Below are 21,335 nucleotides of genomic sequence, written 5' to 3' on the forward strand. Positions count from 1 at the left end.
CCAAGCCACCCTCCAAAATGTGGTAGTAACGTTAACATTCTGATTGTATGAACACTGTGATAACTGAGTTTTGACATTACAAACACTACACTACTAATGCTACGTTAATCACATTATATTACTAAATAACACTATATTAACTATATTACTATATACTAACAATATTAGCAATTACTGAATGTTACCAACGTTTTCGCAGGTAAAGTTAGCTAACATCATGTTTGGCACAAATCAGCAGTAAGCTCCTAACGTTAGCATGGAACTCGTTCTAAACTAGCTAGCTGATGCTGAAAGTAATTCGGCTATTAAGTTACCGTTTTCAAAGAATCAAGTCTAAAATAAAATAAAAGTGTTAACAATAGGGTGTTGCACAAGTTGAAATTTTTAACTGTTAGTGGTGATGAAAAATAAAGGGATTACTAAAACTCATTATCCTCTGGGAACCACGAATGCCTGTACAAAATTTAACGTTACACCAGATAAATATATCCAAATACAAATATAACATATAAAATTGACTTTTATTTGATGTAATGGTATAGCCTTAAAAAACTGCAACTTAAGTGGAATATAATATCACTAATACAGGTTCAATGAAATGCTGGATCACGAATATACAGAATAAGGTTGTCACGATAGCAGCATTTTAAACTTCGATACAGTACTAGTATAAAAAAATGATACTCGATACCCTTTTTAATACCAGTCCTAGACACACAAAATAGTATAATTGTTTTCTTTTTTAATTAACAACCTGAACACATTTGTAATAATGTTAATAATAATAATGTTAATAGTAATTAACATTATTATTACTATTCTTAAATGTTTTCCCTACCTTGTAGGCCTACACATTCTTTGTCGTTATTATTGCTTTTAGTATTATTTCTTTTTTCTATTTCTGTTTTTTTATAGCTTCAGTACTTTTGATACTATCAGATGTATAATTAACAGAGATCATATCGTTTTAAACACAGTATTGGAAAAGTATCGAAAAAGTGTCAAAGTATCGATACTTTTGACAACAATACAGAATATATGTGATATTGTCTTACAATGCTTAAAAAATACATGTTTAAGGCTTTAAAACTAAAATTTTCTGGAGTTCTGAAGGTAAATTGATGGGGGAAAAGGATACTACTGTATAGAAATTATTAAGCTATGGAAGCTTGTTTTGATCAGCAGGTTTTATAGAGTCCCCACTTTCAGATTCCCTTGAATATAGACAGAGGAAAGTCTGTATTATTTGTCGGGCAGGTTAAAAAATTGCTATTAACATACAAACAATGCATTATAAAAATGCAATTATAGCCTGCTTTCAGTCTAAAACCTCCATCCACTTACATGGTCCATTCTGCTGACCTAAGTATTCTTCAGTTTTCCATCCTTAACCCGGTTCATTTTCCTACCTCATTACTTCCTCCAGTTCTCTCCCATTTTGCATTTATTTTTTCCCATCAATACAACCAACTCTCCTTTCCTTATCTCTCAAATTTTTCTCCAACTGTTTTGCTCTGCCACAATTTTCACCTTGTTTTTTTCATCTTTCTTCCAATATTTCTCCTTTCCCCATGTCTCCTCCTGCTTTCCTCTACTTCGCTCTTTCCCTTAAGGCTTATCAGAAGATGGCAAATCCATTGCAGGTTGCCCCCCTTCTCCCCAGATGTATCTCAGCAGAGAAAAATAAAGCACTAATGGAGCAATGATATAATATTCTGGGAATCTGGGGATCATTTTTATTGCAGAGTGATTTGTATGAGAATATATGTGTGTGGATGGGTTAATAATTTCAAAATGATCAAATAAATATGCCAGCTAAAAGAGAGACAATGCAACGATAGAGAAAAGGGTAACATAATGGGAAATTCAATTAAGACTTCATGGCAGACAGCTAGAAGGATTTTATAATTTCAGCATTTTCATATTTTTCCCACAGTTACTATAAGTATGAAGCACAAAGATGTAGTAGTGAGCCACATTTATTTCTTTTCTTCCTCACATCAGTAACCATATCACATAAGTCTGTTATTGTCTGATGCATTATTGCCTCCATTGAAAAGCATTACCACTATATTCCTTATGTTGATATTAGCCCTTTTTATTATTCAGTGATAAGTTTGAAACTGTGTCACATAAATGATGTCCAGCTGCTACCCAGTATCCAATCCTGTACCCAGGACTCCTTATAAAGGATTATTGTTACTGACTAGATTATTTTGGTGAAATAAAGTAAACTGAATCAAATTGCTCCTGGTAAGCATATTCATGCAGTAATGAAGATTCTGATTCAGTTCAGATGTTGTAGATACACAAAATTCCTCAGACTGTAATGCTGACCAATTGATGCAGTATCTCTACTATCTACATGTATGTCATCTTGGGGGACCCGTCGGGGAGTACTGGTTGAATGAGGATTAGACTTCCTACCTCAGGCTAGATGGTTGTTACTTGAGTCTACCCGAGGCTAGAAACTGAACAACTAAATACTGAACAACTGAACTGTTGATGCTATGAGTACTATAGTCGTATAATAATAACTGCTAATAATAATTCATTGTGTAGAGAAGTGTGGAAGTGCAGTCTGTCATACCACTGTGGAAAATTACTGTTTAATGACTGTTTTAAATTCGTCTCCCCTTGTTCCACTCCCACAGAGATTGATCTAGCTGAACTTTCAAAATGGTATTTTTCATCAATGATAAATCCAATATGAGATTACTTGTTCCCAGCAATATAAATTGTATCATGATATCTCTGTCAATAAACTGTAAGCTGTACCGTGGCCTTTGAAAATACTCACTTTTGATTGGCTTTTAGGTGGGCATTAATTGTATGTCAAGACACCTCAAGCATACTATAAAATCATCAGTTTAACCCCCATAGAGTTGCGAAGTGTGAGCAGCTATTTTGGACGCTCTTGGTTCAGTAAAAATCCCATTAATTTTCTCCATAGACCACATTTGGTGACTGACAGTTGGAGCACTTCTACGGCTTAGACTGAAATACTTTTTCTATAAAACGCCAGAAAACATAGAAAAATGCCCATCACAATTTCCCAGAGCCCAAAGTTTTGTTGTCAAATGCCTTTTTTTGTCTGAGCAACAGTCCAGCACCCAAAGAGATTCAGTTCAATGTGCTATAAGGTCAGACAAGTAAAGGCAGCAAATTCACACTTTTGAGAACCATTCAAATGTTCAAATGCCATTTTTGTTTGAAAAGTGACTCAAACTGTTAATTGGCGATTGTCGATCAACAAATCGCTTAATCGACTAATGGAAGCATCTCTAGTTGTTGTATAAAAAGCTGTGTGCATAAAAACGTAAGGTGAGAAGTTAACTACGACTCCCAAGGTGCATTTTTGCAAAAAACATCCAATCACCAAGCATAAATTCTGCAACACGCGAACATGCCAATTTTCTGTCGAATGACCAATAGATTAACCGAGTAATTGTCGGTCCATTTAAATTTGTTTTCTGTAAAGCTATATATTCCGTTCTATTTTACACAGCTATATTTCCTTGAAACGCAGTGGTAAATGGTTACTATATTTCTTTAATTAGCAATGGTCAGTGGTTTAGAATGAGAGAGAGAATGAGAATTTTGAATGAGGGCTAACATGCAAGGCAGTGCCAAAATGAAGATGGAATTTTGCAAGAAGGAAACAAATACAAGGAAACAACAATCTGCATAAACAGGTGGACATAATTGAGTATAAAGATATGTAAAAGGGATGAGATGAAAGATTGACACTGTGGGAAATCTACATGTTTCTGCCTGCATTCTGTATCAAAATGTAGTGGATATGAAGCAACAGCAATTGAATTAACATTCTCCACCATGTAGAAATTTAGTTCAGTTTTACACTAAGCTGTTTCTCCTGATCAGTAGAGAGATAATGCACAAATTAGCTTCGTGAGGTAATTAACCTGAAATCAGGTAAAACAAGGAAGGGATACGTAAAGGGACTGAATGTAAGTTACAGAAACCAAAGGCAACAATCTTTATAGGAGAAACATTTATTACACACACAACTAACAACACACAAACAACTATACACACAAATGAACAGATAAATGCAACCATGAGTAAAGATGAATACAGTGATGAGTAATTAATGAATGAATGACCAGTGTATCAGATAAATGGATACTTTTGGCATTGACCAGTGAAAATTAACCTTTATGCACCATACAGCAACTGAGAGAAGTTTAACACAGGAAGTGGTTGATGGTGGTTCTGATAGTCAGGGGACAAGTTGCGCTGGAAGGGAGGAGGGATGTGGAGTCAATTTTCCTGTGGGAGCAGCTCTGCATGTTTGGATGCGCTGAGTCCCATGCGCAGTTCCACCAGTGATTCGTCTTGTGGAGCTGCCAAGAGCTCGAGCTTCTTCGGTCATTGTCAGTCCCGCGGTGCAACTCGGCTTGAATCGGTCTCTCTTGGAAGGCGGATCACATTTTGCGTACCCACTTGGCTGGGTGTTCTGTAGCCGCGATGGCTTTCAGAGTTTGATAAACTCACAGTACGTTCAGTTCTAACTTCGTCATGTTAAAATGCACGTTCTGTGCGGATCGAGATTCAGTTGATTCACCTGGGCTCGCCGGAGGCGACAGGATGGGCCAGAGGGCAAGAGAGCTGGGCTCCGGACAGACGGCCCGCAGGCCGCCGTCCGGGCGAGTCACAGGACTTTGTTAAGGGTCTGAAAGGTATTGAAGAGAAGAGCGCATTGAAGAGCAGAGAAAACCTGACTTTTTGGGCTTTCGCTTTTTTAGTAATCTTCTGTCCAGGGGACGTCGATGTGACGTCATCGGCACAACACTTCACTCCCATCCCAGATCTGTTCTGTCTTAATTATTTTCCTGTACTAATTTCTTCCTAAAGAATAAATTGTTTGTTACAAATGTAATGCTTCCATGTTAAAACCCTCTTAGTTGCTGAAAGACACTAAACACACATTATATAAATGGCAGGAATGACAGGATATCATCCTTATGAGTAATAGACTGGCAACCCAGAAAAATGTCATAAATGACAATCATAAATGACAATCATGTAATCTATTATTAATAATATACCGTATACTTATAACAAATGAGAAAGTAAAATAAAATCAATACAGGTCACTGTTATGTCCATATTCATTACAGGAATGCCTTTTGTTTGTCTCTGATAGGCATGCAAAAGAAGGGAACCAACCCCCCCTAGCAGACACACATTAGGTGTGACATTTGACATTCCAATTTATAAGTCCTTTCAGGATTAGTTCAGTTCCTGTATCAAAATCAGCATGTTGAAATAAAACATCTTCCTGTAACATTAATTAAACATGGTATATCAATTAATGTACAGTTGACTCTGAATTACAAAATTGGTTTCTTTTGTTCTTTGTTCCCTTTATTGATGAAGTCCAGATATCATCCCGATGGGGGATTAGTGAGGGTCATAAATTTGCTCACTGTCACTTAACTTTTATTGGCGTCCTCTTTGAGTCCTGGCAGGGTTCATTTTATGACCCGAAAGGAGAGTAAGACAGGATGTTTGGGGAAAGTTTATTTATAAATTCTCACAGAGCTTGTTTCTGAGTCAGAGGCAGGCTGTTTAGGAGAGGGCATCACTTTTCTGTGGAATAGTTAAATTGTTCATCATCATCATCATCATCATCATCACAATCCTACAACACACAGAAATCCTTGCCAAAATCATGTTGCTTCTTAGCTCCTCATGAGAAGAGTCATTTGTCACCCAGCTTCCAATTTTTGAGGCACCTCATTCACTTGGATATTACTTTCCTGCTATGCTGAGCTCCTGCCAAAGGCAACAAACACACCGATTCATTTGAATTTCCAGCTGCTCCCTGCTCTGTGGTATACGCTGGGAAGATCACCACCAAAAAGCAATTACAATACTCATACCACTATTTCACTATTACCCCACCCCACCCCCCACACACACACACACACACACACACACACACACACACACACATAATGAGATCCAATTTGTTCACTATCAGTTGTCAGTTGTTTGGCTTTTTGTCATTCTTATCATTCTTATTTCTGAAAGAAACAATATTGGCACAAAATATGTATTCCCACTCCTAGCAAATACTGCTGTACACACAAAGCATACAACAATAATGCAGACATGTATATTTCACCAGTTAATAGCTTTAGGGCTAAAACTAACAATATTTTTTTTCCATTATCAGATATTACTTTTTCAATTAATCGGTTAATCATTTGGTCTATAAAATGTCAGAAAATAGTAAAAGAAATGTCTGTTTTAATTTCTCCACAACCTTAGATGTATTCAAATGTCTTTTTTCGTCCAACTGCACCAAAGCCCAAAGATATTCAATTTACTATCATATATGACAAAGACAACTAATCAATTAATTGATTAATTGTTGCAGCTTTAAATAGTATTCTTTTATTGATGACACTGGCATGTTACCAGTCAGATGATATATGGTACAGAGCCGTAGCTTCTCTTTGACTCTCTTTAGTCTCATTTAGTAGTGATTGTTACATAAAAGGCACACTCTAGTTCCTAACAGCAAGAGTGACTGAAATTTAACTTGTATTACTTAAACCTGCATTAATTACTTTTTTGGCCACTTGAGGGCAGCGCAACAAGCTATAAACATAAGATTGTTATATTGTCAACTTGTAAACGTCATATGGCAAATGTGTTAGCAAACACTTGTCTAGTTAGTATTCATTTGGAGTTGAGTTGATGTCCACCTGTCAAGTCCAAAATGAAGCCAAAATATCCCGGATACGGGTACTGCCGTCTTGCACTAGTGATGTCATTTAGAGCAAGAGTCTGTGAAATAGTGATCGGAGTTGAAGCCACAGTATCCAGGTCATGCCCATACACCGGGCCAGCTCAATCGCGAGCAGGGCTCAGCTGTTAATCATGATGTGAAACCCCGTTTTTATAGCAGCAAATAACTAATTAAAACTAAACTTATCAGGAAAATGACCACTTGAACAAACATCAGCATGATAAAAAACTACCTCAAATGACAGAAATCATCTTTGGGAAAAATGTATTTGACATGTACTTAGATTTTTTAGTTTGGCTCATGTCCCATCTACTTACATGGAGGGGGCGGGGTTTTTGACCTATACCTCAGCCAGCCACCAGGGGGCGATCAATATGTTTTCGCTTCACTTTTCGGGAGCTCTCATGTCGTCCATGTCTATATAAAGTCAATAGTCTCCACCAACTACTAGATGCTGTTGTTTGTACACAGCCCTGGCTCTGTAAATGGGAAACAAACAGAGTGGCTCAAACCAAGCCACACAACACTCTTCCAGCCATTCCAGCCATGATTTGTGTGTCAGGTGACTTGCCCTGACATTCAGCTTACTTTCTAGTTTGCCAAGATATGCTGTTGTTGTGATGTTAGCTATAGTAGCAGGAGAGTTGTGAGTTTTGCTGTCTGGAGCTGGTTTGCTTGCTCTGGGAAATTGTATCGTCCTCTCTGGCTGTTAGCTTCGCAGCAGTAACTGTAAGGACGGTTTGCTAACCCACAACCTAGCTAAGCTAATGCACAACCTTGCTAACGTTAGTTACATTACTTGCTGTGTTGTTGTTCGCTCTATATCATGGTATTTGTCATGGTATTGGACTTCTCCAGAATACCCCACCTTTAAGAGTAGCACTTAAGAATGCGATTTTAATTTCTTATAGTAACCTACAGGAGCTTGGTCAAAGGAAGTACATCACCTGCATATTTGCAGGAATGTAATGACGTGCCAACTAAAAGATTTTGACTTGTTTGGGTGTGTAGAGTTGGAAGTTTTCTCTTGGCTTTACATTGTCAGAAACAGATGGAGCCAGAGACTATGTTTACCCTGGTCTATCAGCTTTGATATGCAGATGGGAAGTTCACAGAGAATGAGTGATGCTCTAGTCTGGCTGAGCTGCGTTAGAGGCCAGAGTAAACAGTCCTTAATGGACAGAAGAAGGGAACAGTGACTCAGATACAACTAAGAGAATGTATTGATTTTCTCATTTCCTATTCCACTTAAACTGAATTTAAGGTCAAAAGTTTGTACTTTTCCTGCCTAATCAATCCCGTGTCTTGAGACAGCAGAGGACAAAAGTGAGCAAGCTAAGTATTGTTGAACTCTGACACGATCATGGGTAAAAATAGAAAAAGGGAAAACACTGGTGGACTTTCTTGTCTGATTCTGAAAATCTCTGTTAATGTGCTTCCTCACTATTCATCTGTACAGTAAGAAGAGAAACTGGGCTGTGTTGGTATCAACTTTATGAAAAGTACAGGAGGTGTTGGCTGCAAAAACATTCAAAAGGTTTTGTTGAAACCAGAATATTTGAATATAGTAGATATTCCGGCTATTGAATGTAATCACTTAGCCTACTGGTGGGTTTTTGGTCTTGTCAGTACATCTATTCTGATTCAAATGAAATTCGAAAAGACGTCTCTATTAGCTTCCCCCACAATTCACTGCCTCCTTTTGAATACGATGGTGTGACGAAAGGATGTGGAACAAATAGCATTACCACTATGATGTTGCCTTATCTAGGTCATGATATAACCAGCCTATCTCTGAGTAATCCTCTTGTGGCTGACACTGAATGAAAGGAATAGAATAATAAAGCACTCGATTGAGATGTCAAAACAGTCTGGCAGAATGCTATTGGGGTGGAAAGCAGGGTTTGATAAGGGCTGATGCCTTTGTTTAGGCAGCTGGGAGAGAAAGATGGACGTGTTAGCGCAGAGCTCTGCTTACATTTGGGAGCACTGGGGTTTTCCCTATTCTCTCTCTCTCTCTCTCTCTCTCTCTCTCTCTCTCTCTCTCTTTTGCTCTTTCCCCATGCTGCCTCTCAGACAGCTTTGATCACAGTACCCTTTGAAGCAGTGTTCCAAAATGAAAACGAGGAGAAAGCAGAAGTCATCGCAAGTTCATGCCTAAACTTCCTGCAACTACTTGCAAAGTGCACATCTTCATCACAGCATAAGCTCTGCAAGACCTATGGAAATTATTGATGAGAAAAAATAATTGGCCATTAATCATTAAAGCCATAAATAATTAATTACAAGGCCATAATCTGTTGTTGCTGTTGATCACCTCTTCTAACCCAATGTTAAAGTCCCCCTCCACTCAAAAATATGTTTTTGTTCTTGTTCCTACAGTTGGATGTTTGAGCTTCACTGTGCAGAATGCACAATGTATCTGCAGAGTTTGACACTAGAAGGCTGTTTTCACATTCATCTGCTGAAAGTGGAAAGTTTCTCTGTGCTCATTGAAAATCTGATTTTAGGGGTGGGCCTATTAGCATGATTTGTGACATGACAAATAGTTTGGAAGCCAGTCCTGGTCCAATTCGCAACTTATACAATTTGATATAGAAACTTGAATCCACCAGTGCACTGAGAATGGATTTTACAGTGAAGTAGGAGACATCTTGTGTCCAGCAGGAAAACTTTAGAAATTAAATTAACAAAATTAGCATATTCATAGATTCTGGAATTTGTAATGAGCTAGAAGGAGTAGATGCCTTTTTAAGGATTTTAGATCATCCTTGATAGATGTTACCTGACATTTCTGAACCCAACCATAGCTTCTGCACAGCAAAAACAATAGAGCATAGCAGCATCTCTGGTTTCCTTTAACTGGAATGCTACAACAGTATTTCAGTGAAGGGTGAATCTTAAAGGAACAGTCATTTTGGGAAATATGCTTGTTTTCTTTCAGACTCGCTGAGATGATGAGATCAATATTAGTTTTGTGTCTGTTCGTCCAGTGCAGAGATAACTCTGGGAAATGTTGGACTGGACACAAGGGGAACCTGCTAGTCTAGCTCTGTCAAAAGTGAAAATATACAGTAGGCCTCATAACAGTTTGTAACTTTTACTTACATGTTGTATTTTGTTAACATTGGACATGCAGTAAGTACCATAGATTGATCACTGTTGCAATTGATTCTATATAGTAATTGGCTACATAGGTACATGTAGCCTACATTACATAGGTAATTGTATACAACTCTGTATCATGACCCTCATTGGTACTCATTAATTATCTTTAATGTCAGTATGCTTGTGCATAAGTGATGATAAGTTTTTAACTCTGTATTAAATCATTATTGTAGTTGATTATATTTTTGTAGTCTGTAGTTGTTTGTAGATTGTAATTCATTCTAAACTAAATGTTAGGTTAATTTACCAGGGTTCAATGTTAAGGTTTTTTTTTTTACTTGCCGGAAGTCAAATTTTTCTTGTCCCTATACAAATTGTTTTATTTATTAGCAGTTATCAAATAGCAACAAAAACTAAAGTTAATTGTCATGTTTAATCTTTATAAATAAAGTAAATCAGAACAAGGACACAGTGTGTCATAGATGTAAAGCAATAAACATTATTGCATATCGAAAATGGTATGACAATCCCCCTCCTTCTCTCCAGAGATGGACTCCTTAACTGTAAGTGAGTGTCTTTATCAATGCTCTTATTGGTTCTGTTCTTAATTGATACTCTTATTGGTTCTTTTTCATTACTAAATAATTGCTTTTTAAGAAATATATTGTTTAAAAACAGAATTCATTCAGAACAGGATTAGAATTTAATATTTTAAATATAACTAAATGTTTTTTCTAGAGCAGCAACAGTGTTTACAACAGCAGTATATAAACTCAGTATCTCACTGGAGACAAATCTAAAATAAATCATATTTCTGGCATCGAAATACTGAGCGAAGTTTAGAAAGAATGAAGAACACAGACATCAGTCAGGATCAGTCCCTCCTCCTGTCCTCTGTCCTCCTCCCTCTGCTGCTGCTGTGATTCACTGCAGTAAGTTACCGCTGGTAGAGAGGAGGGGCTGGTTTGTCTCAGTCAGCAGTAAGTTTACAAGAATTTGCCAAATTTTAAGATTGGTGGCAAACTAAGCTAAACAGTTAAACTACATACAGACAGCTTTCATTTTCGCTTGTTTGTAACAATTTGCTATTAGCTGAGCTAGCTGTGCTTGTGTAAAACATATGAGACTGCAGACAGAGTAGATTAAAATATCACTTTCTACATGTTCAGGTTTATGCTTGTTGAACACGTGTATTGATAAAGTATTGGCTTTTTACTCACGGAGGTTTTATTGCACTTACAGTAATGAGCTCAGTTGTTGTCAACTCGAGTAATCTCCACCACAGCCTGTCTGATCTGCTGACTGTTGACTGCGCTACTAGTGTGGGTGTGTGTGTGTGGAGGAGCTCAGCTCAGCCCGACACAGACAGCAGGAGAGGCTGCAGCGATAATACTACGGTCTTTAATGATTAAGCCCCAGGGCCCATTTAGTACCGGGTTTAGTAACTCATCCCTAGTTTAACTCATTTCTACCTAGTATGCACAAGCATGAGCTAACTTGTCTATAACTATAACAGGGTAGCTGTTAGTGACAGTTTATTTATTATTTATAAGAGACATTCTTATATTCAGGCATTCTTGTACTATTTTTGTGCTTTATTTCCTATACGAAGGACACCATGAGAGTGCTGCTCCTAAGCTGCCGTCTCATCAGTAATCTCTCCTGACAGGCTTCTGTGTTGTTTAATTACATGTTTCAGATGAGTGAGAGAGAGAGAAAGAAAAGAATAAAGAATAAAAAGCAGATAAAAGAGAGAAGAAGATAAAAAGAAAAATTACACCTGAGGAGTAAATAAAGGAGATATTACAGTCTGTCCTACAGATCAGCTGTACTAATGACTGTTGGAGTTCTCTCTGTAATAACCTGAGCAACCACATCACCACAGGGGGTACTACATGAATTTCACCCCGACCAGCTGAGACTTCTTTAAGTAGGAAAAATGTAGCAAGTAACACGGGGTGCACTTCAATTGTAATAATGCAGTGTGGCTCAATTTACCACCTGCCTTAATTACAAGAGTAAGTCTAAGCCTCGTAAATGAAATAGAGGGTTGGCGGAGTTTTAGAAAAGGCTAGGTGTGAGCTAAATTAGCTGTGAAACTAACAAATGAAGGCAATTAGCCAGCTAGCTCCCGCTCTGTCTGCACAGTCTAATTGAGAAACCAGGCCAAAGACTATCTGGAACAACTCAACAGTTGCCTTAACTTTTTCTTAATCTGTTTTGCTGAGCCACATTTAGGTGATGCTGATACGACTAATTAGAGCAGAGGCATCCCGAAAAGCCTTTTACAGAAGCTTTGTGGTGAGTTTTGAAATTTGAGAGCTTTTTATGTAAATGTTATGTGCATTTATCTGTCACAGCATGCTCTTTATCAAGGCAACAGCAGACCTAAAATACAAGAAAACAAAACAAGCTATATTACAAGAAATTACTTTCCCATTTGAACCAAAATTGATAGAGTTCCGCGTGAGAGCCAACGTAATGATTTTCAAATGTCAGGAAACTCTTGGTGACATACACTAATCTCTTCATATTCACATTATTTAGCAGAAAAAGATGGTGATGAGAGACAGCCAGAGTGAGAATGAAAAGGGAGGAATGAAAAGAGAGCAAATAAAGGGACACAGAGGAGAAAGAAGGGAGATTTAAGTGAAGCGTAAACAAAGTGGACAAGAGAGGAGAGAAGATAATGAGGGGAGGTGGAGCTGCAAAGAGGTGAAGAGAGATGTGGATGGAGAGGATCAGACAAGGATGCAGAATCTTAGAATGACAGGAGGGAATAGCATTTGTGTAAATTTAAACTCCTGCAGATGACTGGGGAGGCCCTAGAGATCTGTTAATGTGATGCAATGCCTTCTTCTCTCTCTTGTTTCCTTCTCTGTATCTGCAGCTTTAGTATACTGCTGGTGAAGTGTACTGCTCTAAAATTAGTACAAACACACACACATGCACACAAAAACATCCAAACACACTTCTCACCCCGGCAGTAGCCATCCATCTCCTCGTGGCCAATACTACAGATGCAGCGGCCCAGTGGTACCAACCAGTCTCCATCAGCACCACAGTACAATTTGGGTGTGTCCCTCTCTTCTGCATTCTCCACACATGCACCTCTTACTTCCACCAGAGATGATGAGTCCATATGCGGCACTGTGTCAGGAAATGCTGCCAGGTTCCTTAAAGTCGATGGGCAGCGTTTGTAGAACACCTTGTGTGAAATAGAGAAACATGAAGTTGAAGTGCTGCCAGTCTTTTGAAAGAAATAAAACTGACAGGTTCATGGCTGTAGTTCATGCAAACATAAGTCACACCACCCTGTTCACTGACCTTGACAGACACAAGCGCAATACAAGCTCCCACATCCTGGAAGGCCAAGTAGAAGCCCTTCTGTGTCACTGGCCCCACCTCCCTGACCTCAGTATTGAGGCGAAGAACACGATCTCCAAGATCTGTCTGTGTAAAACTCTCATCTGCTGCTATAGTGTCCACCTTAAAGCCAACAACAAACACATTATTGGCACAGTTCATTTCTACTGAATGATACCAGTAGCGCAACAGAGAACTCTTTTTCATGATACGGATCCAACCTTGGCATAGTCAGTAGGCCGAAACCGTGTCCCTGCAGGGAGCTGTTCATCTGTCTGCAGGTAAAAGAGGTTGAAGGTTTCCTTACAGGTACCAGAAACCCAAGGAATGGAGTTGCAGTCTCGCAGTGTGAAACGCAGCTCCACATATACCTGAGTTAGAATATATATAAATAAATAAACAAATGATCAAAAGCTCATTAGACATTACAAATATTAAACATTTTGCAGTCAGCTCTACATATTGCTTAACTGGAAATAAACTGGTTTCTGTCTTTTAGAATAAATCCTACTGGCCTAATATTTCTAATACAGGTATAAATGTTATTATAACAATAAAAATGACAGGCTTTATGTTTACATATTATACAAAAATCAATTAAGTGCAAGCATCATAGCAATGAATTAATTCATAGAAAGTAATTATAATAGACAAAAAAGACAGCAGCAGCAATTTGAGAGCACAAACAAGCAATAGTAAAAAGGATAAAAGACAACACATGAAAACAGTTTGATAAAATGTAATAGTTTCTCCCATTTTAAACTGCACAGGCAGAATCTGGGTTTTCTGTAGTTTGTGATACAGCTCTGTTTCAGAAATAATGAGCAGCACTCCAGTGTAGTGTAGTGTAAAGAAGAAATTCTGCACCATCTTTGATTTATCATGTGCTGTTCTGTATTGACTTCAATGGAAATCAGCCCGTCCCTATCAGAGTGAAGTCATGTTTTTTGTTACAGTACATCTGCCTGCCATTTTCTTCCTACCCTGATATGTTACGTAGAAGATTGCGTTCAATCCAGTTAGTTCGACACTTTCCCAACCTTGACACAATGTCACAACCAGGCTCTGCTTCAAGACTACTTCATTTGATCCAAATATCTGGCAAAGATTTTTGAACAAGTGTGTGTCTGAGGAAATTATGTGGTCCAGACCCTCTGTGCAGCCTGCCGCTGGATCCATCCAGACCGTAGCCAGTTGTTCTGGTTTGGCTCCATTACGTGGCAAACCTGGAAGGTGTGAATAGGTCTGTTCTGCTCATCCATCTCTGTGATAGCATCCCACTATAAAAATATAGGAAGAAAATATGGGTAAATTTGTAAATAACAATTGCCATATAGCAAGAAGAGTATTTGGTTAATAACTTTATTGCCTACAATGTGAAAAATTGTCTTTGGCTTCACGACGCACCACATGGTATCAAAAAGACATACAAGCAGTATGCAAGTGCAGTATACAAGCAATTATAAAAACAATTTAATTAAATATTTTATTTGTTAGCAGAACACTAGTAGTTTTAACATCTAGAGAGTTTAGTTTGCCAGTAAATTTACTAAATATAGTTCTGTATGCAATAATAGACCGTCCTACCGGCATTACTAGATACCATTATCATTTGTGTCATTTGGGTGACTGACTCAACAACAGACAACAGTAATTTGTGGATTGGTGTGAGTGACTAGGATTGGCTGATATGTTATTCTGCATGCAAGCATTCAGTTATGGGTATGTATTATATTAGTACTGTATTAGGCTGCAGATTAGTAGGAAATATATTAATATTGAGATAATGTTTGGAGATTTAAAATACATGCACCCATGAATGATCTGGGTTTCAGAACTGCTCCATAAAATGTTCAACCTGTGCACCTTCTATTGCATGTAGTGAAACTTAATTTCTATAGAAACATGACGTTTGTGAAACACCACGTTAGTTTCACCAATGTTTTCAAGCTGTTGCATCAGCCAGAATCTCTCATTTGTCTACTTCGCTTTAACGGTATGATGATCAGAGCTTCAAAAGCCCTAATGTTTATTGACAGAACTCCTTTCTCACAACTCCTGTGACAACAAATGGGCAGCTGAGATTGTGTCAGTTACACAACTCAAGAGCACATACATACATGAGAGACATGGCAGCAGTTCTACTTGATTCTGTTCTGTAAAAGCCAAGGTAGAGACATTTACAGCATGTAAACCATTATGTATGAATGAGACTAAACTATTAAATTCATAATGGAGACAACACTGTGGAGGTTGAAATGCTATAAGTCAGTGAAAAAGAATTCACATTTAGCACACACACTCTCCCAGATCATCCTAGTTTCCTGTGACACCAAGGGGCCCTTCAAAGTCCAGGGATTTTCTAGAAACATGAACAATCGTTCTAGTAATTTGGTTACTATTTAATGTCCTACATGTTAGCACACAAAGTGGTCGGGTTATGCTTGAAAATAAGTAGTTCATACGATGTATTGTCCAACCACGTCGGAAATCATTTGTGTTTATAGTTGTTCTAGGCTGTCATAGAGAGGGGGAGACATGATATTGTTTAAATACGGGGCAAATGGTGCACATTTTCTACACAGTCTCTCGTGTAAGGCATTCATGTTGCACTCAGCTGTTGAAGCATGTGAAAAGTGACAGAAATAGTTGTGTAAAGAATGAAAAAGAGAGATAGTGAAGTTCAAATCCTGGCTCCTTTCTCACCTCCACGCCACTGGCCAATCATTATGTGAAGTGGGTGTGAATGTTGGATTGTTGTTTCGGAAAGTTAAAAAAAAAAAATACAAGCATCTTAAGAGAATGTGTGGGTGTTCTCTATTTAGCTAATGTGCCAACATTTCCATCTGTTTCACAGGAAACTAATGGACAATTAATTTCCTGGACATTACTTTCCATTAAACTTATCTTATAATCAAAACTAAGGTTGAACCAGCCATTGGAACACTTCTGCATTTGTGTCTTCCTCATCAACAAGTCCAAAATTCCCATGGCCAAACAGTGTAACACACTGTGATTAACAATATATCCGAGTTGCAGACAAGAGCAAACAGCAGAATGTATGCCTGTCATAAATCATTACAGCAGTGCCTTTTTCATTGGTCTGTTTCATCTGATGTATTTATCACATGAACTAGACCAATGAAAAAGAGAACTACCTGAGAGGAAATACCAGATAAATACAATGCAGTTATGTGACATTTCTTAACATACCGAGTTGACAAGGATCCCCTGAACGCTCCATTAAACATGTGAAGGAGCACAATGGATTATGGGATACCGAGGGCCGCAAAATATACTTGAGTTATGTCCTCCTAATGTGGACAAAAGAAGGAAAGCTTGGTCTGGAAATGCTGTCTTTTGTGGATCCATCCCCTGAATTTGGATTTGAAGGGGTGTCACTATCCAGTAAAAGACTGCATAGGATACTGTGTAACCTTCCTCCAGTAGCCTCCTCTCTCCCAGCCTTCTCCAAGACGCAGAAGCTTCCTCCATGATTGCAGACTGTCATTTCCAGGTGCACAGGCTGGAACATTGAGGACGTGAGAAAGTATAAGTAGCTAAATGGAAAGCACTCTGTGACTGCTTATTGATTTCACTCTCCAGTCTCCACCATGTTGATACCTACATTATGTAATTCTGTACCTGTGATATTTGCAAAATGGGGTGTTCAACAGGAGAAAATTATCCAAAGCTGCTGTGTTGAATGTGATATGCATACTTCTTCATTTTAAAATACACACACACACACTGGCTGCACAGTCCTTGATGAATACCTTGAATGTGTCGCACAAAGAGAGACCCAATAAAGTTAGATGACAGACAGAACGAGTTGAGCCAAGACAACTAAGGTAGAGTGGTCTCTAATATAAATTATTAAATTACACTTTAACCTTGACTGGAATGTACAAAAGCAATTCATCTTATATTAATTAAGCTATCTAAATTAGCTCTATGTGACACCCAAGGGCTAAATGATGAATCAATCATAATCACTTTCTCTTTCATTTGGAACTCCAGCCAGCCAATAATGCTGTGCCTTTATGATTTTAAGTGGACTCTGAGGTAGAATGTAATTGTTCATATATCATTGCTATGGGAAATATTCAAGGTAAATGAGCAGAATCTAAAAATTGAGAAAACATCTTGGTATAGGACTTAGTCTGTAATAGGCTAAAAATAAAACCAAATACCTGTTAACTACTATATACCATATAGCATATGCATAATTAACAATTGTATGTATACCTAAGTATAATTCAGTACAGCAAGCAAAAACTGTTTCAATGTTCATTTGGGCACCTGACTATTGTTTTAAGACAGACTTGAAACAATGTGAACCTATCCCAAGCTAAATGCAAACGTTAGCATGCTAACATGCTTACAACAATAATGCTAGCATATTAATGTTTAGTGTTTACCATCTTAGTTTAGCTTGTTAGCATGCTAATTGCTAATTGACAATAAACACAAAATACAGCAGAGGCTGATGGGAATGTCATTAGTTTTGCAGGTGTTTGATCATAAACCAAAGTATTGGATAAACTGATGATCGACCTACATGAAAGGTCAGGGGATCAAAGTTTTTATAAATCCATGACTAGGCGTTTGTCCATTGTGTCCGCACTGCAAGAACTGGGAATGATCGTTGTTCCCAGAATGCCGTTTTGAGGGAGTTTTTTAGCTCCTACTTCAGAGTAGGTACTCTCCATGCACAAGAGAAATCTTGAGTGATGTAAGTGTATGGGGATCGGTCCAGACGTAAGTGTAGGTTGATTGGTTGAAAACATGAGCACATGCAGCACTGGCAACTGCCATTTTTAAAAACCCTTGTAAAATGTTAGCCGTGTAAACAACAGCTGGTAACGGTAGCCCAAAAAAATGGAAGAAAACATGGATAAATGGACCGACAGTGAAATCCAGGCTTTATTGAACTGCGATACACCTACAGCCTGCAGTACCCCCAGTCGTCCTAGCTCTCCTCTACCTGCTAGACCAGGTTCCTATCAAACTGCATGAACACCTGTGTCATTTCATAATCACTTAAGTTATGTGTATAAGAATAATAATAATAATAATAATAATAATAATAATCACTTTAGTTAGTAATTTAATAATAGGAAAAGCAAAAAACAGAATACATTAAAAGAGATGTACTAAGCTGGCACATGACCATAGTAAACATTCAAATAAAGGTTTGTAAGGAGATATGGTTTACTGGAGTTATTTGTGCAGGTACTCATACTACAGGTGAAGTCATGAAATAAAACAAAGCACATAAAATTAGGCTTGGTGTTTTTTGTTGTTTGCTCATGTTTTTCTGTATTTGGGCTTTACAGGGTTAACTTTTAAACATAAAATAATACTCTCCAAGAAAAACTTACAGATTTGGTTTATGCTAGAAATAAAAGATGCACTATATTTTAAACAATGAAATCATAATCATTTTCTCACAGAGATGTGTGTGATGCTTTGTGTTGTGGTAGGTTAGTTGTCAGCCACAGGGTTAAGCTAATGCATCAGGGCTGCACACACTGCTACTCCTTCAGTCTCTGCACCAGGTGGCAGTGACACATCTGGCTGGGGAAAAGTGGCATCTGAATGATTTCAGGCAATAGATTTCTTCTACAGAGGAGAAGATCTCTTTCAAACAGTCACAGGCCTTTGAAATGCAAACTCCAACACTCCTGTACGCGAGTTTCCACATCACGACAGCAACTCTTTTTTTGGAGTGGGACAGATAGACGACAATTGGTACCCATTTTTCTAATGCAGGCTTCAGACGGTGACAGATTTACTGAAACGTTTCTTTTGACATTCTGAGATTTTGTGGTCGTCGGTAAAACTGGGAACAACAGGTTTCCACCAGTCATCAACTCTGTTCTGGACCCAGACAGTTGGTGAACAGTGTTGTGCAGTGATCCGCAGTAACGTGTGAAATACAAACACTGCATTTTTGTATTTCACTGATTGCTTTACATTGTTGTATTACCCCTTTATATATTTTGTTCACAAGACATAAAACTACAATAAGCTAACGTTAAAGTTACCCGTCTCCTGTATCTGCAGTGCAGTGTTCTTCTCTGATATTAAGTACTGAAAATTGTCGCAGGAGTTTTCGCCTCTTAGGTCTCCTTCATGCTCTTTCATCTGTATAATCTAAATTCGAATGTCTCCTTTCCAACATTATTATCATGAAACCCACGACACACAACAAACACACAGCTCTGACCATGGTGCCCTTCATCTTGTTGTTGTATGTCACGTAGAAGTGACGTTGCTATACCAACGTCGGCCGGCTTACGTCACTTCAGCATTCCTATTGGCAGTACGAATGCAAACAGAAAAAAAGCCCTTGAAGGTATGTAGTTCTTGGGGGAGCTCCCCAGAGAGTCACCCTGAGAAGAACTGTTTGGTCCAAAAACCAAAATTTGGTTAAATTCCATCAAATACATGTTGAGGTCAGAGGATTTCCAAAGCCATTAAGATTTATCCTAAAGGGAACATGAATATCTGTAGCGAATCCCATGGCAATCCATCCAGTACTTGTTGAGATATTTCAGACTCGACCAAAGCGGTGGACCGACTGACATTGCCATCCCTAGAGCCATGCCGCTAGCACGTTCAGTCTGTGTTCACTAAAGTGAGAAGCTGACAAGTGTTGCGTGCATCTGCAAGGCCTCTGCAGTCTTTGATACATGCCATTCAGCCTTTTCTATTTCTGAGATTTTCTGCTTGTGTATAAAAGTGGAAATACTGTAAAAGTCATAGAAAGGAATTGTAACTTTAAGCAAGAATCACACACTTGATGTGAGAGGAGTTTCTTCAACATATAGACTCTATATTCTGTCATTTCAGTCCCCTCCTTACAGACCAGAAACAGAAACTTAGTATCTTTAAAGAAAGCCAGCTTTCTGATTTGCATAAGATCAGCATTAAGTAATTGAAGTTCCATTATGCATACAAACAAGAGAAAATGGTAATTTGTCACTCTCTGTGCCTCAGTGTTCTAAAATGCCCCCTTGGGATGTGGCATGGTTCAGAGCAGAGAAAACAAATGCAAACCCAGAGTTTGAAAGATGAGCTGCAGCCCACGCTCTCTGAGGCAATCAGATATGCACCTACTAATCGCTCCGCCTATTAGCCCCAAGCTTAGCAGACTGTAGCAGACAGAAACCAGGTTTTTTAGTACAAGGTGTAGAACAACTTAATGTATTGAACTGACACTAATATTGCAATATGAGAGTGCAATACCAGGTTTTCTGAAACTGCCCTGTAAAAATGGCTCACTGTTAACTTAGTATTGAGCCTGACCCCTAAAGATTTGGAAAAATATTCATGATGCAAAAACAAATTTGGGTCTAATTTTCTAGTTTGGCATCATGACCCTTGAGTTTGTTAAAAACTTCCTCACTTAATCCAAAAAGCACTTAAAACACTTCATATCAACACAGTGACACTCATACTGCAATTAAACCTGCCCCTATTAAGTGTCCTGTTGACTTTTGCTAGTTCAGGTGCACTTTCACCAGGTCCAAAGGGATTTCAAGAAAGTTTGCAACAATTAATGACTACGGTGGATGCATACAGATGGTGATCTGAAGGAGAGTAGGAGAATCATAGACTTCATCATTATTGCTTTGTAGATGACCATTTACTTCAAGAGTCTCAGTCCCTCTTCAGACTTGAAGTGGACAGACACATAGCAGCTACTCAGTTTACATCAGTTCCTTATGGCAGCTATATTCATTTATTGGATTGGTACTTGGGGCTGATGTACCTGCAGTGATAGTTCTGGTGGTTAGCATCCTTAAGAGTGGAAAATGCCTTTTGACACTGTATGTAGGCAAACATACAGTACACTTGTGTTGTTCTGAGACATTTGAGTGGCTGATTCTTTTATACTTGTACTAATTTGAACAGATTTTTCTTTGTTTTGGACATGCCTTGCGACAGGAAGTTCTATGAACCAATCAGCTTGTTTGATGTGCAGGGCTGCACAACACATTAAGATGTGGAGGGAGTGTGCGTCAGCTGCTCTGTGATCCTATGCAACCTACTTTGCACATGCTGGGCA

At 38.3% G+C, this 21,335-nt stretch overlaps 1 protein-coding gene across 1 annotated transcript in view; it reads right to left on the reverse strand.

Moving 5' to 3' along the window:
• LOC122877153 (ephrin type-A receptor 6-like) overlaps positions 1–21,335 on the reverse strand; it is a 58,539-nt gene that overhangs the window by 25,068 nt on the left and 12,136 nt on the right. Inside the window, exons 3-6 of the mRNA XM_044198283.1 lie at positions 14,410–14,538; positions 13,480–13,629; positions 13,220–13,381; positions 12,872–13,100 (exon numbers count right to left, since the gene is read on the reverse strand). Of these exons, the coding sequence (XP_044054218.1) occupies positions 12,872–13,100; positions 13,220–13,381; positions 13,480–13,629; positions 14,410–14,538 (670 nt within the window). The remainder of the gene's footprint in view (positions 1–12,871; positions 13,101–13,219; positions 13,382–13,479; positions 13,630–14,409; positions 14,539–21,335) is intronic.

This window comes from Siniperca chuatsi, linkage group LG1, assembly GCF_020085105.1.
Source record: "Siniperca chuatsi isolate FFG_IHB_CAS linkage group LG1, ASM2008510v1, whole genome shotgun sequence".
NCBI lineage: Eukaryota > Metazoa > Chordata > Actinopteri > Centrarchiformes > Sinipercidae > Siniperca > Siniperca chuatsi.